Below are 24,576 nucleotides of genomic sequence, written 5' to 3'. Positions count from 1 at the left end.
CCTGGCTAGTGTGAGGCCCCGGGTTTGACCCCTGGGACTGGGGAAGTGTGAGGAAGCCCCTACATTTTGACAGTCACCTACAGCTCTTATTAGAAACACACAGTCCCATGAAAATGCCAGTTTCTATGGCTAGGTGGGTATGTAAACAGGTGCCCACCCAGACAATAGGCAGCTGCTTGATACGGAGCGAAGTGCAGAAACATGCTATACCGAGATGAGTGCCAGGACACCGTGCTCAGTGAGAAAAGCTAGGCACACAAGGACAAGAGGCATGGTCCCTGTATCCCCTATGCCCACTCGAGCTAATACCCGGCAAATCAAGGCAGGGAGTGGGTCAGAGGTCATCAGGAGCTGGGGGAAGGAAGCAGGTGCTGGGTCCTCAGTTTCTGTTTGGCTGATGGGAGAGTTGAGGAAACAAGGGTGAGGTGGTCCTGTATTGTGAAAGTAACAACTGGTAAAGTGTTGAAAATGAGCTGGGCATGGCAGGGCTACTCAAGAGGCTGATGCAGGAGAATTGTTGAGAGTTTGAGTTCAAGGACAGTCCCAGCTATGTATTGAGAACTTGTCTCAAAAAGGTGGGGTAGAAATGTTAGTTTTCTTGAAAGGGGGCTAAAATGGAAAGCTTTATGTTTCGTACACACACACACACACACACACACACACACACACACACACACACATTGTTGTTTGTTTGTTTGTTTTTCTAGACAGGGTTTCTCTGTGTAGTTTTTGATGCCTGTTCTGGATCTCGCTCTGTAGCCCAGGCTGGCCTTGAACTCACAGAGATCTGCCTGGCTCTGCCACCCAAATGCTGGAATTAAAGGCATGCGCCACCACCGCCTGGCAAGTTTTGTGTTTTGTATAACTCAGCAAAATTAAACCCAACAGGTGGAGTGGAGGCAGGAGGATTGGGAGTCAAGTTCATAGAGAATGGTTAGCCTGGGCTACATGGGTTCCTGTGTCAAACAATCAAAGCCTTGGTCTAGTGAGGTCACTTGGTAGGTAAAAGTGCCCATGGTATTGGCACGATGACCTGGGTTCAGTTCCCTGACCCCACAGTGGAGGGACAAGAACTCACTCGTGGAAAGCTGTCCTCTGACCTCCACCTGTGTTCAAGAGGCCCCGCACACCCCCAGGAACTCCCGAACCCTCTCACGCTCCTGGAGCCAGGCAGGTACCTGGTGGTAGTCCTCCATGTACTTCAGGTGGCTCTCCTCACAGATGAGGAGGTTCAGGTAGCCCTTCCACTCTGCATGCACCGCCTCCATGTGTGCCTGCCAGGGAGACGAGAGAACCATGGCTGCCGCCCAGGCACCTGGGACGCCAAGAGCGGGACTGATAGGAATCCAGGAGGGGAGGGGAGGGAAAGGGGGACTCCCTCCCAGGTGAAGACCCCCGCCAAGGTAGCCAGCTCCCGTTCAGATGGGACAAAGACAGGGGGCCATACTGAAAAGCCAAGGAAGGTCACCGCGAGCAACCAAGATGGGGGCCGTGTCTACTCAAAGTGCTCCTTTAACCAATTCACACAAAGAGGGCTGTGGCTCCACCGTAGAGCACCGACCAGCAGGCACAAAGCCCTGGGTTCCATTCCCAGAATCACATACACACTAGGAATGGCAGCACACGCCTGTAATCCCAGTACTGGAGAGGCAGAAGCAGGGGGGTCAGAAGTTCAAGGTCATCCTGCCATCCTCGGCTATATAGTAAGGTCGTGGCTAGCCTGGGCTACATGAAACTAAGTGTAGAATAATTCCATAATGGACTAAGAATAAGTTCAGTAATGGGAACGCTTGCCTAGCATGTTCTAGGCCTGGGGTCTGGTCCCCAGCACTGTAAAGAAAAAATCTTCTGTAGGTGGTTGCCCAGAGCAGGCTGAGTACCTTCTAGGCTCTCTCCACCTGGATCACTTGGAAATAGGGTAAAGACTGGGCTGACTGAAGACTGCAAGGTGAAATCATGGTGGAATTAGGTCCTTTAAAGGGAGAGGAAACAGCTGGTATGGTGGTCAGGACTCAGGAAGGTGAATAAGGCAGGGGGATCTAGAGTTATAGCCTAGGCTAGGCATGTGACACACACCTTTAATCTCAGCACTTGGGAGGCAGAGGCAGGTGGATCTCTGTGGGTTTGAGGTCAGCCAAGGCTACACAGTGAGATGAGATGAGAGAGAGAGAGAGAGAGAGAGAGAGAGAGAGAGAGAGAGAGAGAGAGAGAGGCAGGCAGAGAGACACACAGAGAGAGTGAGTTTGAGGCTAGCCTGGGCTACATAGGGAGACTGTCTCAACAGAAAAAAGGAAGAAAAGACACAGACAGGCAGAAGGAAAGAGCAAGAAGTTGCTGGCAGAGGTAGGAGAGGTCCAGTTCCCGAACGAAGGAGAGAGGACCAGGCAGGGATGGAAGAGATGGGGGAGATCTGAGGACTGCAGCACTGGCCACCCCCGGACCCACAGTTCAGCCCAGATCTGTGAGCACATGTGCCATCTCACAGTCTGCATGGCAGCCTCAGAAAACAAACCTGGGCCACAGGCAGAGCTTGGAAGAGTACCAAGGCAGCTGGGGAAACACAGACAGGTGGCTCAGTGGTCATGGGGTGCAGCTAGGAGCGCGCAGCTCGAGCGGAGACACCCCTAGAGCGGGTACCCTCCCCTGAGGCACACGCACCTCGATGGAGTTCCTCCCTGGGTGCTCGGCCGCCAGCAGCTGGTCGCCCTCAGTGTGCAACTTGTTGATTCTTTCTTCTTTGGCCTCCAGGTTCCGGTTGATGAAATTCTGCCAGGAAGCAGTTGTGGGGTCAGCACCTGGCCCGGCAGCCCTGCGTCCCACTCCAGAACTGCACCCGGCCTTGCGCCCACCTCGTACTGGCGCCGGCGGCTGGGGTAGTCGAGGTTGCGGTCGCTCCAGTCATACTGCATGCGGCCCTTGGCCTGCTGGTCCAGCCAGTACAGCTCGTTGGTGCAGCGCTGCATGTAGTCCTGCAAGGAGCTCAGGTGCTGCTGCCGTGCCTGGGACGCTGCCTGTGGGGGGAGCGAGCCTGAGGTGAAGACAGCGCCCGGGCCTGGCTCGGCGTCCCTGCCCACCTCTCTCAGGGCCCAGCTCCGCCATTCCCCAGCCAGGCCCCTTTGGATGAGTCCCCAGATCCTCTGAAACACTCATTCCCAAGTGTTCAATGGAGCACCAGCTGGATGTGCAGCACGCTTTTGGGCACTGGGGACACAGCAGTGAACGAAGGGAAAAGATAGCCCTGGGGCTGATGTCTCCTTGAAGCTTCAGTTTGCCATCTGTAAAGTGCTCACCCAGAGGGCTCAGGGACTGGCACATGGCACTCCATAAGGAGCAGCTGTATCTTCTACGTTTGCTTTTTTATCATTATTTATTATTTATTTCTTCACATGAGACAGGGCTCATGTAGCTTAGGCCAGCCTCAAACTTGTTATGTAGCTGAGGATGACCCTAAACTCCTGATCCTCTTGCCTCTTCTTCCAAGTGCTGGGATGACAGGGGAACACCGCCATGCCTGATTTTATTCGGTGCTAGGGATGGAACCCAGGGCTTCGGGCCTGCTAGGCAAGCAGTCTGCAAACCAATCTACGTCTCAGCCCCTTATGATTATGTTCAGAGGAGCATCTGAAGCCTCTGGGGGCAAAGAAGGGTTAGGGAAGACTGGGAGGCTTGTAATTCATTCTGTAGAATAAAAACAAAGATGCTGGGTGGTGGCACAGGCCTTTAATCCCAGAACTTGGAGGCAGAGGCAGGCGGATCTCTGAGTTTGAGGCCAGCCTGGGCTACAGAGTGAGTTCTAAGACAGCCAGGGCTACACAGAGAAACCCTGTCTCAAAAACAAAACAACAATAAAAGAACAATGACAAGCATGCACACATTCATACATGCAAGCACATGTGCACACAAGCCTGGAGCATGCTCTACAAAGTGCGTGGCATCCACTTGGCATGTAGTAATGCTGCCTAAGGAACTGAGTAGGGCTAAGTGTCGCCTCATTGGTCGAGTATTCACCTAGAATGCACGGAGCCCTGGCTTCCACCCCAGCACCTCACCGACTGCTATGGGGACACTGGAGCACAGTGTCACCTTTAGAAGATCATGGTGTCCCAAGCCCCCAGGCCATTAACCCCCCACCCCTGTCCTCTTCCACCCCCCAGGGCTTCTCACCAGCAACTTCTGATACTTCGCTTGGAGTTCGCTGTTCTGCTCCTGTGGGTAGAGCCAAGGAATGAAGTTAGACCAAGTGTGCCCCTCTCCGCCCCACACCTCCAAGTCTCTACCACGTACACACCTTGTCCCTGGCCAGGTGGGGCCCAATGGCTTTGACTTCGTTGTGGAAGATGTTGTGTTGTTCCACCTGGCTGTCCACCAGAGGGAGGTCAGTCCCAAAGCCCTGGCTGCTCAGCTTGTCCTGGTGGGTCGGTGGAGAGACACCAGGGAGATATGTGGGCTGGGGGCAGACTTCAGCCCACAGGAGCCTGGGCTGTTGACCCCGGCTGAATGAGTGCATTCCCCTCACTTTTTCTGGAGCGAGTGGTGCAGGCATCTATCTGGACCACTGCTGATGCTCATGCCTTAATCTCACAGTGGCCTGTGGGACCCTGGTCGCTGTTTTCATTTTACAGGTAAACAGGTGAGGAGGGGAAGTCCCTTTCCCGGGGTCACGCTGCTAACAGTGGCTGAGACATGCCACAAAGTCACCCAGCTGTGGCTGTCACAAGCTTTGCCAGCCTACCCACATAGTCTGGCTAGGACACCAGCGAGCTGGGCACGAGGGGCAGAGGGGGGCAGGGAATGAGGTCTGGCGTGCGACTCCAGGCTGGGCACTGTCCTCTGAGCCCATCTCCTCTCGTCACGAGACTTCCTAATGGTGACCCTACTCAGCAGGGCCGAGGTGCTGTGAGATGCCCCTGCTCCAGGCGTACCAGCTTTTCCTCCACCAGTGCAGCCCAGTTGACCTTCGGGTTGGCCTCCTTCACTGCCAGGCTGTACATCTGCTTGTGTTTTCCCCGGAGGTTGGTCACGCGCTCTTTCAGCTGGCGGATGCTGCGTGGGGGGATACGCTACCATGTTAGTGGGACTTGCCCGAATGATCACTATGTAAGCCCTGGCGGGGCCTTGGCTCTCAGCCTGGGCTTCTCACCAGTGACCTAGAGAGGGGGACAGTGGCCTTGGCATCAGACTGCCTCTGGATCATGTTGTTCCTCCTGTCCGATTTCCCTGCTTTCCCTCTCTATTTTCTGAGGGGCTACTCTAGGAGGTTTTGGAAGAAATAGGCAAGACCACTGTTCACTGAAGCACATGCCCAGCGCAGGCAGAGGCAGGGGTGTGGCACATACAGACAAGCACAGGGAGCAAATGGGACACGGGAAGACCCCTGACCACAGGGGGTGGGCGCTGGTTCACCCATGTTGAACTGCAGTGTGGGCCATAAGCTCAGGAGATACAAAGACCATGGAGTCCTGAAGCAGTGGGCACATCAACTCCCAAAGCCTGGTCCCCACCTTGTCGTTAAGCATAACTTGAGGCCTCTAGGACATGTTTGATGTCTACCTGTGCTGTGTACACCTCACAGCGGAGAGCGGTCCCGAGAGCCGAGGAGCGCCGCGCCAGCCCTCCCGCCTGGATCACAGCCTAGCCTGCCCCCTGGGGACCGCACACAGAAAGGACTTACTCCTCAGCGATCATGTCCCCCTGTGGGTGCTTCATGTGCTTGGCGATGGCCGCATCCGCCTCCAGCACGTACAGCAGCTTCTCTGATTCAGAAACCTTCTGTAGGGCCATGTCCCGGTGCTCAGGGAGCTGCCCCTCTTGCAGCCGGGCCAAGTCCTGAGAAGGAAAAGAAAGGATGATATTGGAGACTCAGAGTCTGTAATGATACCACAGGGCCTGGCTTTGTCCAGATTGGCACTCAGCAAACACAGCTGGGCACCGAGACACCCGGGTGAATGGTCCCGCCGGTACTTCGGCATGGCTCTGCCTGCCTGGTGTTCATAGCCCAAGCTTGGAGACTTCCTGCAAGGCAAGCTACAGAAAGCTCACAGGCACCAGAGAGGGAACAAGGGGATACACTTTAGCTCCAGCTCAGGGAAGCCCCTCTAAGGCGCTGGGCTGAAGGACTGAAGGGAAGGTATGTTCTAGGAAAAGGGAACAGCCCGTGCAAAGGTCCTGAGGAAAGACAGAGAGCAAGCCATGATGGAGGCACCAGTGAGAGGCTACTTGGCTGGAGGCAGTGGTCAGAGGAAAGCCAGAGCGGAGTGAGGGCTGTTCACATGATCTGGGGACGCAGAGCACAGGACTCCAAGGAAGAGCCAATCACATGGCTCAGAGCACAGAAGGACTCCAAGGAAGAGCCAAACCCAGGGCTCCTTCCATGCCTGAGTTGAGGCTCTCAGGAGCCACGCAGCAGGCTGTCAGCATTAGGCTGTGAGCTGGAAAGTTGAGACTGCGGTGCAGTTCAGTACGTGTGAGTGCTTGCCTGACAGGTGCAGGATTCTGTCTCGGCACCACAAAAGCCAGAAGAGAGAGAGCAGGCTAGAGATGCAGAGGCAGAGGTAATTCCACCAGGGGGCCGAGACTGGAGAGAAACAGTGACCATGGGCGTGGGGTTCCATTATGGTGAAAACTCCCCAAAGGCAGGAGGCAGAAGGGCAGCTGCCGGGCACAGGACTGGGGAAGAGCATGAAAAGAAAGGGCAGAGAGCCCACTGAACATCACACTGCTCTCCAGAGGTCCTAAGATACTGGACGGCACACTCAGACCACGGGTGCCTTGTAAGGCAAAGCAGGCATCGCTTTTTAAAGTGAGAAGAAAGGGTGTGGTGGTACGTGAAGGTGGTCTCAGCACTGGAGAGGCTGAGGCAGGAGAATCACATTTGACATCAGCCAACCCTTTATAGCAAGACCTTATTTCAAAAAACGAAGGGAAACGGGGTTGGAGAGAGAGCTCCGTGGTTAGCACCGGTGCTCACGCAAAGGACCTTGGTTCAGTTCCCAGCACCCAAACGCCAGCGCACAACTATCTGGAACTCCATCCAGATCCAGGGGATCCCAAGCCCTCTTCGGGCCTCCATGGGAGCCGGGTATGAATGTGACGCACAACAGCCACAGATTCAGACAAAACACCCAGACACATACAACAACAACAAATGAGTCCTTAGAAACAGAAACAAAACCAGAGAAGGGCGCTGACAGGATTGTTCAGTGGGTGGGGCATCTGCCGCCAGGCCTGAGGAACTGAGTTCATCCCAGGCCCTGCATGGGAGACAGAGAGAAGCAACTCCTACAAGTTGTCTTGTGATCTTCATACACGTACCGTGGTGTGAGCACACACCAGATAAACAAATAGATAAACAAACAAACAAATAAAGCGTGTTAAAAACACAAACAAACAAAGGGAGGGAGGAAAGGAGAAAGAGCCAGCCTGGGCTACATGAGACTGTCTAACAGGAGGAGGAGGAAGAGGAAGAAGAAGCTGAGGACACGGGGGTGCAGCTCCGTGGCAGAATGTGTGCTTAGCAGGCGAGACCTGGGGTTCCACCTGAGGACTGGAGAAGTAAAAAGAAAAGCAGAAAAAGAAAAAGGAGGGAGGGGTTGGGAGGTGCCGCAGTGTCGGGTACAGGAGCACTCGGCTCCTTCTGGATGAGGAGAAGGTACCAGGCTTCCCACCCCTGGCTACCTGGGCAGGTGGGGCAGGAAGGGAGCCCCGCTCCCCCAGTGGCTTGGAGCTGAGGCCGTGGAGTCAAAGGCCACCCTGGGCCGCCACAGTGTCAAAGATTAATTCTTCGGAAGGAAAATGTGTTAATCATTACTGAGTCCTGCAGACGATTTGGGTGGAACACACCTGGCTGAGATGAGGAGACCTCCTGGGGGAGCCTTGGGTGGGTGACTGAGGGCACAAGTCAGTCAAACTAATGGACAGAGAGAGGAGTTAGAGAGTGGTCACTGTAGGGGTGAGCACCAAAGGCTTTCTAGAAAATTCCTATCTAGGTATTCTATCCTGCCTAGGTGACTATCTACCAAAACACAGCTTCACGGGGTGAATTCGTAGATGGGGGTCACTTCTGGGCTCTTTCCGTGAGTTACACCCTGATAAAATGGTCCTTGGGATCAGAGTGCCCGACAGGGCTGGTGCCTGACAGCCCACTGACGGACAGAGGGGAGAATGAGGTGGTCCAGCGGGCACCGGACAGCTGGGGGAGGGGCCATGAGGGGACACCGCTCCATCCTTCAGGCTTGTCTGCAGTAGCTGACATCTGCACACACGCCACCTCATCGGACAGCTCTGTCACAGGGAAATGCAGGTCATGCAACAAGAGACAGAGTAGGGGAGTGGCTGGGGCAGGGAGGGGTAGAGAGAGCAGGGGCTGGGGAGAGAGCAGGGGTTGGGGGAGAGAGAACAGGGGCTGGGGAGAGAGCAGGGCTGGGGGAGAGAGAGCAGGGGTGGGGGAGAGAGAGCAGGGGCTGGGGGAGAGAGAGCAGGGAGGGGAGAGAGAGCAGGGAGGGGGAGAGAGAGCAGGGAGGGGGAGAGAGAGCAGGGGCTGGGGGAGAGAGCAGGGGTTGGGGAGAGAGAACAGGGGCTGGGGAGAGAGCAGGGCTGGGGAGAGAGCAGGGGTGGGGGAGAGAGAGCAGGGGCTGGGGAGAGAGAGCAGGGGCTGGGGAGAGAGAGCAGGGGCTGGGGAGAGAGCAGGGGTGGGGGAGAGAGAGCAGGGAGGGGGAGAGAGAGCAGGGGCTGGGGGGGGAGAGAGCAGGGAGGGGGAGAGAGAGCAGGGAGGGGGAGAGAGAGCAGGGAGGGGGAGAGAGAGCAGGGGCTGGGGGAGAGAGAGCAGGAGGGGGAGAGAGAGCAGGGAGGGGGAGAGAGAGCAGGGGCTGGGGAGAGAGAGCAGGGGGCTGGGGGAGAGAGAGCAGGGAGGGGGAGAGAGAGCAGGGGCTGGGGGAGAGAGAGCAGGGAGGGGGAGAGAGAGCAGGGGCTGGGGGAGAGAGCAGGGAGGGGAAGAGAGAGCAGGGAGGGGGAGAGAGAGCAGGGGCTGGGGGAGAGAGCAGGGGTGGGGAGAAAGAGCAGTGGCTGGGGAGAGAGAGCAGGGGTGGGGGAGAGAGAGCAGGGGCTGGGGAAGAGAGAGCAGGGCTGGGGTAGAGAGAGCAGGGCTGGGGAGAGAGCAGGGGTGAGGGAGAGAAAGCAGGGGTGGGGTAGAGAGAGCAGGGGTGGGGTAGAGAGATCAGGGGTGGGGGAGAGAGAGCAGGGGTGAGGGAGAGAGAGCAGGGCTGGGGTAGAGAGAGCAGGGCTGGGGTAGAGAGAGCAGGGGCTGGGGGAGAGAGAGCAGGGGTGGGGGAGAGAGAGCAGGGAGGGGGAGAGAGAGCAGGGGTGGGGGAGAGAGAGCAGGGGTGGGGAGGGGGATGGTGCCAACTTTGTACTTGTTGGCCCTCTGAGCAGTTAAGTTTGTCACTCGAGTAACTCTCACCGGTTATGAAAATGAAAAGCTCAGGAAAACGTTTGGGCAATGTAATGAATAAATAACGATGCCTTCTGCAAACAAGGGGGGAAGCAGGGGAGAAGGAGGCGGGAGGGAGACAGAGAGGAAAGGACAGAGCAAGGAGATGGTTCGGCCCATGTACTTTTCAAAACGTGGCTGCTGGCTGGGCTGTGGTGGCGCACGCCTGATGTGCACACTACCAGGCTCCCCCTCCAGCACTACATCAACATGCACAGGCAGACTGTTACTTTGAATTTGTTTGTTTGTTTTTGTTTTTTTGTTTTTTGAGACAGGGTTTCTCTGTGTAGCTTTGCGCCTTTCCTGGAACTCGCTTTGGAGACCAGGCTGGCCTCGAACTCAGAGAGTGCTGGGATTAAAGGCGTGTTCCACCACTGCCCGGCATACTTTGAATTTGAGTCATTCCTCAGACAAAAGCAAAGGGAAGCCCGAACATTCACCCCCCCCCCCCCCCCACCCCCCACACACACACAAGAGAGAGAGAGAAGGTTGGCTACCTCTGCAGATGGACTCTATGGGATTTTAATGTCCCTCATCATATTGTTTATCTCTCCTAAAATGTTAGCAGTGAGCATGCACTATTCTGGTGGTGAGGAAAACAGACACACCCTAACAAGATGATTTTCATTTAGGAACAAAACAAAACAAAACACCATTGCAGGGCACCAGGAGAGGGGGTAGCAGGAAAAAAAGTCACAGCGGCATGTTGGGAGGGGACAGGTATTCTGAGTGGTGGAGGATATAGACTGAGGAGGAGTGTTCAAGGATCCCAGGCAGGGGGAAGGTGATCCCATTCCCAGTCCTGCAGGGCCATCCTAGGCCAGGACTGACCCCCTGGCTTCCTGATCCCAGTGTCCCCACTTGCCACCAGCCGCTCCCACCCTACCCTCTGGGCGCTGTGGCGTCTGTAGACTGGCCCTGGCTGGGATTGCACACGTCATCTGTCAGAAGTGGTTGTGGGAGCAGGAGCAGCCACAACAGAGGCTAGACACCATGGTGGGGCCTCGAAGACCATGACTTCCCCATCTCAGTCCCCACCGCTCCGGGCCTGGTGACTGAGATGCCAGATGAAACACAGCTGTTGGCTACACTTGAATTCCAGATAAACAACAATCCACCCTAGAGTACAAGGGAGCCCTGAACAGTGCCAGGGCCCGCTGACACTCAGGGGGAACATGCTCCGAAATTCAAATGGAACCCGGCTTCTCAGCTTTCTTTGTCTGGTCTAGCAGTCCCACTTGCAGCCACTGCTGGGGCCAGCTGTCACCTGCCTAGTCCCCAGTTCTTTTCGCACCTCACTAGAAGGCCAGAAGACTTGCCTAGCCTGGATTCTCTGGGGTTTTAATGGGTTCCCTCCCCGGCGCTGGAGTTCCGGGGTCGGGAGGAGAAAGAATGGGAAAGTGATATGCCTTCCCCAGCAAAGAAGGCTGCAGACTGTGTTGTGGCATCCGGAGGTGTACAGGGAGACGCCCCTGGTGTCCCTGTGGAGCCCCAGGCTGTACCTGCTGGGTTTCCTGGAACCTGAAACACCCTGACTAGGTGAGCCCTCCTGCCCTTTGAGAGGCAGTCAGACAGTGGAGACGTCACTCAGTGAGTACAAGTGCAGATCCTACCCCAGGTTAGACCCCTAAGAGTTCTCCTGCGGACCTGGAAGCTCCACCCAGGGGAAGCTCTGCTCACAGGGAAACTGCACTCTGAGGAAGGCTCTGCCCAGAAAAAGCCACCCCGCACCCCCAGAAGCTCCACCTACGTCCTTGAGGACAGTATGAGCTAAGGAACCCCTCTACTGGGTTACTGGGTTACCACTTCACCTCTCCCATCGATTCTCCCAATTCCTCAGTCTTTGTAAGGCCCAGTGCAGGAACTTAGCATCCTGTAGGCCTTGGGCTGCAGAAGTCTCAGCCACAGCCAGGCTGAGTGAGTACTGCAGGTCTCTGATCCCACTCTCTAGATGCCAAGAGCTGTGTTTCTCGTAGCAACCACAAAGACTTCTGGATGTGGGTGGCCCTGGGGCTGGTGTTACTGGGTGAAGACCAAGATGGAGAAGGCCCTGGTGGGGACAGCTGGGCACTCACACTCTGCATCTTGGCCTCGGTGTCCACAATGTTCCTCTCCACCTGGTCCGCATTCTTCTGCAGCTGCTCGATCAGATCTGAGAGTTCCTTGTTGGAGATGCTGTGGATGGAAGGAGCAGGGAGGTGGGCCTCAGTACAAGCCCCTAGCCTCCAGCCTCCCAGGCTGGCCCACCCCAGGCCCCAAGCAGGACCTGCCAACCCAGCCAGACTTCCAGGAGTTAGCTTGTCCCCACAGGATAGCCACTGACTTCACAAACAGTGTGTGGGGCAGGGGTACCAGACCTCACTTTGTCTATTGGACTTAAAGCTTCTATTTGGTTATGTTGTCAAAGCACGAATCTTTTGTATAATTATGGTTTTTTTGTTTTGTTTTGTTTTGTTTTGTTTTTTTGGTTTTTTGAGACAGGGTTTCTCTGTGTAGCTTTGCGCCTTTCCTGGAACTCACTTGGTAGCCCAGGCTGGCCTCGAACTCACAAAGATCCGCCTGGCTCTGCCTCCCGAGTGCTGGGATTAAAGGCGTGCGCCACCACCGCCCGGCTTGTTTTGTTTTTCCTGGAGTTGGCCTCTTTGTATTGGCGGCTTCCACTCCTAACTCAAGCCATCCGTATTGGAACTGAGACATATATGAGGGGTACCCAGCAGTTCTTGTGGCACTTGGCAAGTTGAAGCACTTAACCCTTAAAACATTGTTGAAATCTATGAGTATTAATGATAGTCCTTTGGGTTCTCATTGTAGGTGCTGCTGATGTGCATGGTCTAACAAATAAGCAAAGACGTTCGTTGAGAATGGGCTCCCCCTTGTTGCCCTGGCTGCCTCATGCCAAAAGACTGTGGGTCAGGCAGATAGCAGGACTGCCTTATGCCAGCTCTGTGTGGTCTGAGCACTCCATGGACACCTTGAATAAACTACATGTCTGCCAAAGCTGGTTGTCAGGACTCCTGAAGGCAGCTGGAGTCAGAACTGTTTGAAACAGTTTACACTAGACTTTTTGATGTCACAAAACTTGGTGAACTCAAGATGACTCCACAACTATTCCTACCCGAGACAGAGCAGGAGTACTTCTCCTGGCATTCTATCAGAAGGACTGCTGTGATTGATGTTAAAGAGAAAAGTCAGTGATTGGTGCAGATATGAACCTCCATTTGCATGCAGGGTGTGCTGTGATTGGTACAGATACCTCTTTTACCTACATGAGCCGGTGTTACCTCACTTGGGGAGTTGGCTGGGATGTTTCCCTTCTATGCTGCCTCCCCTGAAATTGTCAGTTTAGTATCATTGCAAAAGTGAGGAGCACTGAACCCCAACAGCCCCAAGAGCAGATGGGGTTAAGCCACAGAACAGTGGCTAACAATGGCAAAAGGAACAATGGTGGCCGCGATGCGAAGCCACAGAGACCTGTAGTGCTAGGCTGCAGGGGCCGAGGAAGTTTGCTTTCTCTCTTTCTTTCTTTCTTTCTTTCTTTCTTTCTTTCTTTCTTTCTTTCTTTCTTTCTTTCTTTCTTTCTTTCTTTCTTTCTCTCTCTCTCTCTCTCTCTCTCTCTCTCTCTCCCTCCCTCCCTCCCTCCCTCCCTCCCTCCCTCTCTCTCTCTCTCCCTTCCTTCCTTTCTTTCTGTTTTTCTTCCTTCCTTCCTTCCTTTTTTTTTTTTTCAAGACAGGGTTTCTCTACATAGTCCTGGCTGTCCTGGGACTTGTTCTGAGACCAGGCTGGCCTCGAACTCAGAGATCCAGAGATCCGCCTGTCTCTGCCTCCTGAGAGCAGCAGAATTCTGGTTCTTAGGCCACCTGAGAGCTGCAGCACTTGAGAGGCTGAGAGTCCCAGTGGCCAGGCCTGCCTGCGTTGGCATATGGCTGAGTCTGGTGGTACAGACCTGTCATCCCATCTACTTGGGAGGCTGAGGCAGGAGGATCACACATTTAAGGTCTGACAGGGTTACACAGTGAGTTCAAGGCTGGCTAAGGCAACATAGTGCGACCCTGCCTCAAAGTAAAAAGCAAAAACAGGGCTGAGGATCCGGTCAGCGGTGGAGCGCCTGCCCTAGCACTAACCCGGCTCTAGGGTCTATCTCCGGAGCGGTTAAAACCAAAAAGGAAAAAAAGAATGTTAACGCATGCAGGGCTAAAGCACCTGAGGCCTACCCAAGACTGGAGACTAGCTGGCTGCCTCCGCTGCTGCGTCTACCTGCTAAAGCAACTCTCTGCTGTCAATCACCCACGTAGCACCTAGAGCCCTGTTAATGCTAAAGCCCCGCCTTGCAGAGCTCCTCCCCCACCCACGATTTCAGCAGAGCAGAAGGACCCAGCTGGCTGACAAGAAGATGATAGGTGCAGGCCACCGGGCCAAGCTCAGCATATTCTTAGAGACACATTGGCTCACCCGTTGAAAATATAGATACAGTGGGTTTTAGTATATTTAGAGTTTCACAGGCATCACCACTATCTAACTGAAGAATGTGCTTGTCACCCCCAAACCTCATGCCCATTAGCAACTGCTTCCCACCTCCTTCTCCCCACCCCTCCTGGCAACCACTACTCTACCTGTGTGCATTTTACATTGGGCATTTTATCTGTAGCCCTTCCTGTCTGGCTTCTCCCAGCCTTTGCGAGGTCCATCCCTGTCACAATCTTTGTGAAAACACTACTCCTTTCCACAGCGGCACAGAATTCCATTATATAGATGGGTTTTGAGAGATGTGGACAAGTTTGGGGTCTTGGCAAGAATGTCCAATAAGGAGAGGCTGCAGAGAAAGGTAGCCCTGGCTGCATCCTTTGGGTTAGGCTCAGGGACTGCCTTGGATTTCTCACTATAGCCGAGCCCTAGATCCTCAGAGTGACCCTGCTAGTTCAGGAGAGACGGGTTCCTGTGCACTGCCACAGACCTCGGAGTGCAGGTCTCCAGAGCCTGGGACACCATCGCTGCTCGTTTTCCAGGTTCTCCTGGGGACCTGGACAGCCACCAGTGGTGAGGACCAGCATGGCAGGTACTAACGAGGTGAGCAAAGCTGGGGACATTTCTGTAGCAAATGGAAGCTATGAGTGCGCTGCCCACCTCCTCAACTTTGGCAAGGACCCGCCCTGTGCCAGGCCAGGGCACACAGGACGGAGGCTCACAGAGAACAAGACTCAGGCCACCACTTCTGCAGAATCAACTGAGGAAGCAGCCTTTCCCAAAGAAAGGCCCAGGAACCCTCATGCTGTAAGTCACTCAAGGGCTAACCTCTGTCAGTTTAGGCAGTTAGGAAGCCTCCCCCACCCAGACAAAGTCACAAGCCAGTAAAAGGCTCTGAGAAGCCCAGCAATAGATGCTGGTGTCGGCAGGATGAGCCAAGAAGGATCAGGATGGGGGAATTCATTCAGAAGCCAGGTGCATGCATCAGGAGGGATGCATTGAGTTTCCCAGAGGCGCGGTCAGGGCCCACCCTGCTCTCTCCCATTCCTTAGCTGGGCAGACCGTGGGAGAACGAATGCCCTGCCTCCCGCTCTAACCGGCAGCCCGTCCACTGTACCTGGAGATGGCAAGGCTGTCCTTGACATTCTCCTGCTGGCCCGAGCCGAGCTGCTGTTAGGATCTCCCAGCCTCCCCTCGGGAAATGTGTCACGTGCTGAGCCAGCACTGCCACAGGCTGGTCACTTGGGGAACCCCATCTCTGTTCCCGCAGAGTTCAGCATACAGCATGGGGCACAGAGAGCTGGGAACCAAGAGGGGCCAGCGGGAGCTTGGGTAGTTCCAGACAGGAATCGTGACTCAGTTTCCCCATCTGTTGAATGAGGATGAGCAGAAAGGCATCCTTGCTCGTCTGGCCTTGGCTGAGTGACAGGCCCGACAGCAACACCACCCCTCCTGCATTATTTCACACCGAGACTTAGGGAGGCTTGTGTGGATGAGAAAAACGAGGCTCAGAGATGTCAAAACACTCTCCTGGAGTCACACAGCCTATGAACAGAGAGCAGCAGTTCTCCTCCTGAGCACTGACTGCTACCCAGACAGATGCTGTGAAAACCACATGACCCAACACAGGGCAACAACATACATCATGATAACAACAGGCGCCAATACTGACTTTCTGCATGCCAGGTTCCTACTCCTTCTGACGTTATCTTCTTAGAACCCTGTAATTAGCATGACGGAGAACCATAATATTATCCCAACTTTGTAGATGTGGAAAATAAGGATCAGAAAAGTTAGGTAACCTTTCCTGAGTCACACAGTAATTACATGGCAGAGCCAGGATTCCAACTGAGGCAGTGCCCAGAGTCCATGCCCTTAACATCTCCGTTTGATAATCTTGTGGGCCTTATAGCACATACTTAATAGATTGGTTTAAGATGCCATGTGCTTGACGGATGGTGGTGGCACACGCCTTTAATCCCAGCACTCAGGAGGCAGAGTCAGGCGGATCTCTGTGAGTTCGAGGCCAGCCTGGTCTACAGAGTGAGATCCAGGACAGGCACCAAAACTACACAGAGGAACCCTGTCTCGAAGAAGAAGGAGGAGGAGGAGGAGGAGGAGGAGGAGGAGAAGGAGAAGAAGAAGCCATGTGCTCAAAACTGCCATACTTTTACCCATTTTGATATAGTTATAAGAATTAATAATAATAATAATAATTATTATTATTATAAAAACAGTATCAACTGCTAACAAGGACAGAGAGAAGTCGCCCAGCCTCATGTGCTGCTGGTGAGAATATGAAATGGTTCAGGGATGTGGGAAAAAAACTGAATACATAAAGTACAATCCCAGCACTTAGGTGGTAGGGCTGCAGCATTAGGAGCTTAAGGCTACATAACAAATCTGAGGCCAGCCTGGGGTAGCTGAGACCCTGTCTTCAAAGGGGAAAAAAAGGATGGACTGGAAGGATGGCTCAGTAATGATCTGAGTTCAGATCTCAGTCTTCATGTAAAAGTTGGCCCGGCACCACACACCTCTGCAACCCCAGCACTGAGAGAGAGAGGCAGAGACAGGGGAGTTGCTGATGCATGCTGGTTGCCAGCCTAGCCAGAGGCAGAGGGAGAGGGGAAGGGAGAGGGAGAGGGAGAGAGAGAGATACTCAGGTTCATTAAGAGACCCTGTCTCAGTGAAACAAGGCAGAGAGAAATAGAGGACTCAAGGTGGCCTCCTGTGACTGTACCTGCATGTATGCGCTCGCGCACACCCCCCCCACACCCCCCCCCCCACACATACACACACACCACCACCACCACCACCACCACCACCACCACCACCACAGAATAAAGTCAAGTGTGGTGGCTCACACCTGTGATCCCAACACTTAAGAGGCAGACACAGGAGGATCAGGAGTTCAAGGTCATCCTCATCCTCCAATATGTAGCAAATTGGAGACCAGCCTGGGCTACATGAGGCCCTGCTTCACAAATAAAATAAATGCATAAATAAATGCATAAATAAATGCATAAATAAATAAATAAATAAATAAATAAATAAATAAATAAATAAATAAGCTGGGCATACCCATACCATAGTAGCACATGCCTTTAATCCCAGCAGATTCCATTGGAACCTCTGCCTCCTCTCTCTCCAAACCCTGCCCCTCCCAGAAAGCCTACCAAGTGGTGGTTTTTCCCTCAGAGCCGCTCAAGACTGTGCCTACAGGGTATTTAAGCTCTGGTCCATAGACCTGCCAGGGATTTCTCCTCTTCCCTCCCCAGAGATCACCTGGGAGTGCTTTGCTCAGATTAAACTTGGCCTTATTAATTTGGCTTGATTTGCCTTATTGGATTGGCGGAGAAACCCATTACTGGGGATTCATAATACTTATCAGTAGGTAGATTTCTGTGAGTTCAAGACCAGCCTGGTCTACATATCGAGTTCCAGGACAGTCAGAGCTACATTGAGAGATTTTTGTCTCAAAACAAATAAATAAGTAAATAAACCAAGAGCTGAATGTAAACTCACCATTTAACCCAATGAGTCCTTGCTCCTGGATCTAAACCTAAGAGAGAGATAATGCGGCTTCTGTCTGCCCAACATTATTCATAACAGACAAGAATGTGAAACAACTCAAATGTCTATCAACCAATGATCAGAGAAGTAAAACGTGGCTCAACCACAACACAAGGGAAGCTCTGATGCCTGCTACCCTAAGGATGAACCTTGTGAACAGGACCCTCAGGGCAAGATGCCAGATGTGAAGGACACATTGATATGAAATGTGGAGTGGAGAAATCCCCAGGAGTAGAAAGCAGATTAAATGAGGCTGGAGACCGAGCTGGGAGAGGGTTCAGGAGTGCTAAGGATTTGGGGGGCGGGGATGGCACTGGGGAGTTGGGAGTGATAAAATGTTCTAGAATTACAACACATCTGTGTTCTAGGCTGTACACATCTGTGAACATACGAAACCTCGAGAGTTGCATCCACTAAGTGAGTGAATTGCCGAGTTACTATATTTTGTCTCTTAAAAGCTCTTTCTAAAGAGACTGGCCAGCTGGGCATAGTGGTGCACATCTGTTCCCAAAGGCCAAGACAGGGGAATTATTGCAAGTTCATAGCTAGCCTGGGCTACATAGGAAATTCTACAGTGTGAAACTGGGTCTCAGAAAAAAAAAATCAACAACAAATAATAACAAGAATGATTAGAGTGAGTCCAGGGATGGCTCAGTGCATGAGGCCCAGGACTCCACCCCTGCAGTATAAACAAAAGACGGTTCACAGTGGTTATGAGTATGTGGGCGGGTGAGACAGGAGCTCTGCTGTCCAGGTTCGACTTTAAAGGATCCTTCCACCTGCGGGCTGGGCCTGAGACAGGTGAAGGTTCCCACTTCTACCTGGCATGCCCGGCTGGTGTTACGTATTGTCAGAATCTCTCGTGTCACTGTTAGTGACAGTAGTAATATTGTCAGCATGGCTCGTTTTTATTTTCCCTGTAAATAAGCGAAGGTTTGGGGGATGGTGTGCTGTGACTCCCTAGTTGGCCGCTGTTGGACTCTGGCTTGCTGCCCTGGCAGCCTTGAACAAAAGTACTGTCAGTCAGATAGCCAGAGGAACTGCCCTCATGCCAGCACCAGCCGACTAGAACACTGGGTAGACACCTTTAGAAAAGCACTCAGTGATCAAAGCCAAGCGCCCCGCCCCGAAGGTTGGCATGCCATCTTTTGCTATCCCAAGCTTCAGTGAACTGGAGCAGACCTTGTCTACCCAGGTAGAGAGGGAGGCCCAACAGAGGGACCGCTGTGATTGGTGCAAGCCCCACCTTGATTTGCATGTGAGAGGCTGTGATTGGTGCAAACACCCCTCCCTCCTCCAGCTACATAAGCAAGCTCATTCAGGTGGTCTTGGGAGACACCTTCCTATGTTGCCTCCCCTTCTGTTGTGACCTAGGACCTGTGGGGCTGAGGGGTGAGGCCAGGCTGAGTAGCAGAAGCTGGAGGAGCCATCAGTGGTCCTGACCACCCTAAGGGGCAGAGCCACCAGATCAGTGGCCAGCAGTGGCAGCGGCCATGAAAGCAGAAGGCAGATATAGGGTGCTGAGCCCAAATGGCTACATACCTGAACCTGACCTTGAACTCTTCTGGCTTGGCTTCTGAGGGACAGGCAACCCCAGTCACCTGGAAGATGCCAGTGAGTGTTTCCAGAGTCTGACTGTCACCAGCCCAGTGCTGAGCAGGCCCCTGTCCCTGTGACACTGCTCAGGAGTTTCTCTGTGTAGCTTTGCGCATTTCCTGGACCTCGCTTTGTAGACCAAGCTAGCCTCGAACTCACAGAGATTCACCTGCCTCTGCCTCCCAAGTGCTGGGATTAAAGGCGTGCGCCACCATGAAATTTATCTATTTTTTATGTGTATGAGTGTTTTGCTTGTATGTATGTATGTATGTATGTATGTATGTATGTATGTATGTATGTGCACCATGTGTGGTGCCCACAGAGGCCAGAAGAGGGTATTACATCCTCCAGAACTGGGGTTACAGACTGTTGTGAGCCTCCGTGTTGTGCTGGGAATCCAACCCAGGTCCTCTGGAAGAGCAGTCTGTTCTCTCAACTGCTGAACTGTCTCTCCAGGTCAGCATTATATCCCGCTTTACAGAAAAGTGATGAGACCTGAGACTGGAACATTCTGTGCTTTGCATTCTGGGTTTGGGGTCTGAGTAAGAGAGTGATGACCACGTGTGTTCCTGGAAGAGTTGCAGAGTTCCATGCCAGCAGCACAGGAATGTGGGGGTGGGACCCATGGGGAGGGGCACGGGAACAGGCCTGGCAGGTCACTGGGCATCCACTCTTGATGGCCTCGATGGAGGCTGAGATACAGCCCTTCCCACCACCCTCATCCAGTTGTCCCGCTTGGTTGGAACAGGAAAACTGAAGCACTCCCACCCACCCACCCCCAGAATACAGGGCTAGTAAGTACCCCACGGAAGGGCATGCCCAGCCTCCCTTCCATGCCCAGAAGCTTGTAGGGGGTGTGAGCAGTGGCCAGGGATGTCAGTGCACATTGCCATCTGAAGGTGTCTCAGAGGCCATCAACTCCATCTGCCCATTGCCCAGGCCACTTTGGAAGTAAAGGCGCCACCCAGGGTCACATGGAGGACAGCTGTGGAGGGGAAAGACCTGCGTTCCAGACATGGCTCAGACCCTGACCACACCAACCGACGATGGCCCTATTCTTTTTGTACTGAGGATCGAACCCAGGGCCTCTACACCCCAGGCGAGTGCTCCACCCCTGAGCTACAGCCCAGCCTTCTTTGTAGTTATTCGGAGACAGGATCAAAGTTGTACAGGCTGGCCTTGAACTCACTCTGCCCTCAGGCTAGGCTTGAGATTTTGATCCCCCTGCTTCTGTTTCCCCGGCAGCTGTGGTGACAGACCTGTACCACCATGCCCAGTGAATTGTTTATCCCATGATCCTGTTTCATCATCCCTACCACGGGATCAATACATCCTGCTGCCTAGTTAAAGGCTGTGTCTGACATCCAAACCGAGTTCCAAAGACATTTATGGGGCTCAAGAACTGAGCTGGGGGTTCAGAGCAGCGTCTAAAGGGAGATCTGTGGTCATTTATGCTCCTCAGCGGGTACTACTGTCTGTCTGACCATGCACAGACACCCAACATGCTTCTGGAACGCACACAGGAGCCTGGCACATCAGCGGTAATAATGCCTTTGGCGTTGCTGGTTCTCTGCACTCTCCTTTCCTCTAGAGTTGCCATTAAAAATGGCCCGGAGGTTGCCACTGCCACCACACGGTGTGTGGCTTTGGCAGGCAGACCCTCCTCTTGGGGGCGGGGCTTGATTGCTGCCAAGCTGATCCTGGAAGCCAGGTTCACAAAGCCAGGATGGGACTCAGCAGGGGAGTCCTGACACCTGTTACTTGTCACCAAAGACAACACCATGCCACTTCTGGGACTCCTGCTCATTGACCCCATGATCTCCATCCCACAGCTCAGCCAACCACACGCCCAGGAGGGCCAAGGCCACGAAAGACAAAGACAGAGGAACTTCCTTGACAGCAGACAGAAAGGAGCGAAGGACCCTGGGTGCTGAATGCCACCAGGGGCCTGGGAAGACAGTGACATTAAGGAGGAAGCTGGAGAAGTTAGAGCAAAGCTCCATTTCCTTTAAAAGGACATGGTCCCTTCTATATTTCCGGGATTTCCAGCAAACTGAGCAGGATTGAGTGTGGCCCATCAGACATCCATCTGAAGCAGTCAGGGAGGGTTCATGCTGAGGCCTGAGAAATGCCACCTCATAGACTTGGCTTAGACTCTATCGAATGTAAAGGAGCAGGACCAGGATGGGTTCCAGGACTTCGCAGGCCCCAGAAGCAGCCCTTTCAGCCCAAGCCTGACTGTGGTTGGGACTGCCAGCTGAGAGGGTCTTGCAAGTCCAGTGGGGTCCTCTCATGTCCCTCTTTCTTCTACTAGGACAGAATAAGGCCAGGCTGGCTAGGAAGTTGCTGGTGTCTCCTTGGAGCCTGTGCTGGCTTATTAAGTCATGAGAGAGGAGGTAACCCCAATTAAGAAAATGCCTCCATAAGATCAGGCTGCAGGCAAGCCTGTAAGACATTTTCTTAATTAGTGATTAATGGGGGAGGGCCCAGCCCATTGTGGATGGTGCTGTCCCTAAGTTGGTGGTCATGGGGTCTGTAAGAAAGCAGGCTGAGCAAACCATGTGGAGCAAGCCAGTAAGCAGAGTCCCTCCATGAACCCTGCATCATCTCCTGCCCTAAGTTCCTGCCCCGACTTCCTTCAGTGATGAACAGCAATGTGGGAGTGTAAGCCAAATAAACCCTCTCCTCCCCAAGTTGCCTTGGTCATGGTGTTTCGTCACAGCAATAGAAACCCGAAGATAAAGGCCGTGGGGACAAATAGGTATAACCAAGGCTGGGGCTGAGAACAGGAGGACCTGACAAGAGCTTACTGGGGACAGAAACAGGAACAGGTATCTCTTTGTGTCCCAAGGATGTATCTGGAGCAGGGCAGGGAGCAGGCTGGCTCCGTCACTGGCTGTTAGGTTCCGTAGCTACAGCCTGGCCTGCTTTATGCTGGGGACACAATGATGGCACCTGCAAAGTGGGAAATTGGAATTTGAGTCCTGTGCTATGTGATTTCACAGCATGGCCAGGGCAGCCCATAATCCTGTCAATACGAGCAAAGATGCCCACCAGAGGAGCCAGGAACAGGGGCATCCACCAGGCATACCCATGCACAAACACTCTAAGAAGGGACACAGGGGTCTTGGAGACCCTGACCCCTGTCCTGCTGGACCCCTGTCCTGCTGGACCCCTGTCCTGCTGGACTTCTATCCTGCTAGACCCCTGACCTGCTGGGCCCTTGACCAAGTGTTATTCTGTGCAGGTTACTTCTCCTTTTCCACAGCCAGAGGGAGAGGGGGGCAGAGCTGCCCGTTAAGCACACAGACCAGTCAGATGCCTGGTTCCTCTCTTCTTATTGTGTTGTCAGGGGGTTAGCTTCTCTGAGCCTTGGTTTTCCCATCTGTAGCATGGGAATAGCTAGGCTAGAAGGCCTGCACCCCCAGGGGCCACTCACACTCTTTCATATGAAGTCTCCCAAGCCTGACATGAAAGTCATGTGACCTGGATGGGGGGCATGACTCCAGGAGGATCTGGGGCCTCTGGGTAGCATTAGGATGAATCGGGCAAGCATTCAGTGCATCTGTTTGCCTCGCTCAGGGTCTGGTACCTATGGATACTTAATAAAGTCAGTATTTGCTCCCTGGCACCTGCTCCACCTCGGCGCGCGCGTGCGCGCGCGCGCGCGCACACACACACACACACACACACACACACACAAACTGGCCAGGTCTTTGCCTCCAGCTCCTTGACAACCTGACTCCCAATTGATCCAGAGCTTCAACCTTGCCTAGCCAAGCCCCGGTCTGACTGTAGCGGGTCAGTGTATGAAGATGAGCTGGACACCAGCTGCAGCTTCACAGCCCTCCAGGACACAGGGCAGAGATGGGGACTTGGCTTGTCCCCAGACTGAGAGAAGAGCCTTTTCCCCTTAGCAGACACGCTGAGAGCCAGTTGTTGCCTAGTGACCCTGGAGAGGCCAGGTCTTTGCCCTCCAGCTGTCCCTGCCTGTCCCCCAGCTGTCCCTGCCTACCCGGCATGTCTTTGTTCCCTTACCTCTCCTTATGTAGAGGTAGGGCCTTGGGCACTTGGCACTCCGTTCTTGCCATAGCCACCTGCCTCTCCAGGCCTGAATCAGTTCCCACGCACCAGCCCTTGGTCCTGTCTCAGTTCCTCCCTTTTGGGGTTAATTCGGTCTTGGTGAGTGTCGGGTGTGTGCAGGTGGGAAACGTCTGAGCAGGAATGCCTGGAACGTGGGAGTGCACACCCCTTCCCGGGAACTGCTCACCTCCCCAGAGCCTCCTGCCCGCCACAGCCACACCACATTCTAGGTCCCACCTGTCATTCTGGGTCTTACCAGCCTCTGGAACCAGGGATGGGCTCACTGGCTCCTGGAGCATCAGGTCTGATAAAGGTTGACTTGGGTGTGGTAAAGCCCCCAATCTGCTCTCCTCTACACAGTGGCTCGTAACATGACTGGGATGTCAAGAGTTAAACACAGAGCATGCGCTAGGTGCCGATGGCCTGCTCAGCCTTTTCATGTGTCATTTAATTAAATCTAAGGACCTGGGAAGGGTAGCACTATAGAGTTACTGGGGCTGGGCTCTTTTTTTTTTTTCTTTCTATTATATTTTATTTAGTGTGTGTGTGTGTGTGTGTGTGTGTGTGTGTGTGTGTGTGTGTTGGTGGAGAAAAGTGGACATGTATGTGGGTGGGAGTACGCCTCTGTGTTCATGCGGAGGTCAGAGGACAACTCAGCTGTTGTTTCTCAGCTCCTTCCACCTGTTATTTGAAACAGGGTCACTCATAGCCTAGGACTTTACTAAGTAATCCAGTCTAGGTGGCCAGCATGCTTCCAGGAATCCACTGTCTCCACCTTACACCTGCCATCACTGGGACGATGGATGCTTGACACCACACCCAGCTTTTAACATGTGTTCCGGGGATCGAACTCGGGTCCTCACACTTGTAAGACAAACATTTTCCTGACTGAGAGATCTCAACCCTCTTTTGAGTTTTGTTTTGTGTGTGTGTGTGTGTGTGTGTGTGTGTGTGTGTGTGTGTGTGTGTTGTTTTTGTTTTTGAGACAGGGTCTCATTATGTAGCTCGGATTGGCCTTCAGCTGATGATCCTCCTGCCTCAGCCTCCCTATTGCTGGAATTACAGGGGTGCATCACCACACACTACTTTTCAATGGCCCTTAATTCCAGGCCTTGCATGTGTGCAGGCTCCATTAGCAGCACTGAACTGAGCAGATGCTTTATAGAATATGAGCAACTCCTACACCTCTTTTTCTAAATGAAGTTATCTGAGGCTCAGCGGACTTTAGAAACCTGTCCAAGGTCACACAGCTAAGAAACTATAGCATCAGGATTTGAATCTAAGCAGCTGGGCTCCAAAACAACCTCACCAGTCCAAGGGGGACATCAATACTAAACCACACCCACCCCACCCCAGACAAAGTGACAAGAGACACTGGG

At 53.5% G+C, this 24,576-nt stretch overlaps 1 protein-coding gene across 1 annotated transcript in view; it reads right to left on the bottom strand.

Moving 5' to 3' along the window:
- Positions 1–24,576, bottom strand: part of Ppl (periplakin) — a 51,269-nt gene that overhangs the window by 17,431 nt on the left and 9,262 nt on the right. The window contains exons 2-9 of the mRNA XM_028894784.2: positions 11,560–11,659; positions 5,672–5,826; positions 4,923–5,043; positions 4,289–4,408; positions 4,165–4,206; positions 2,850–3,011; positions 2,659–2,766; positions 1,179–1,274 (exon numbers count right to left, since the gene is read on the bottom strand). Of these exons, the coding sequence (XP_028750617.1) occupies positions 1,179–1,274; positions 2,659–2,766; positions 2,850–3,011; positions 4,165–4,206; positions 4,289–4,408; positions 4,923–5,043; positions 5,672–5,826; positions 11,560–11,659 (904 nt within the window). The remainder of the gene's footprint in view (positions 1–1,178; positions 1,275–2,658; positions 2,767–2,849; positions 3,012–4,164; positions 4,207–4,288; positions 4,409–4,922; positions 5,044–5,671; positions 5,827–11,559; positions 11,660–24,576) is intronic.

The sequence above is a fragment of the Peromyscus leucopus genome, chromosome 8b (assembly GCF_004664715.2).
Source record: "Peromyscus leucopus breed LL Stock chromosome 8b, UCI_PerLeu_2.1, whole genome shotgun sequence".
In the NCBI taxonomy this organism is placed as follows: Eukaryota; Metazoa; Chordata; class Mammalia; order Rodentia; family Cricetidae; genus Peromyscus; species Peromyscus leucopus.
This window is presented reverse-complemented; position numbering and strand designations above follow the sequence as displayed.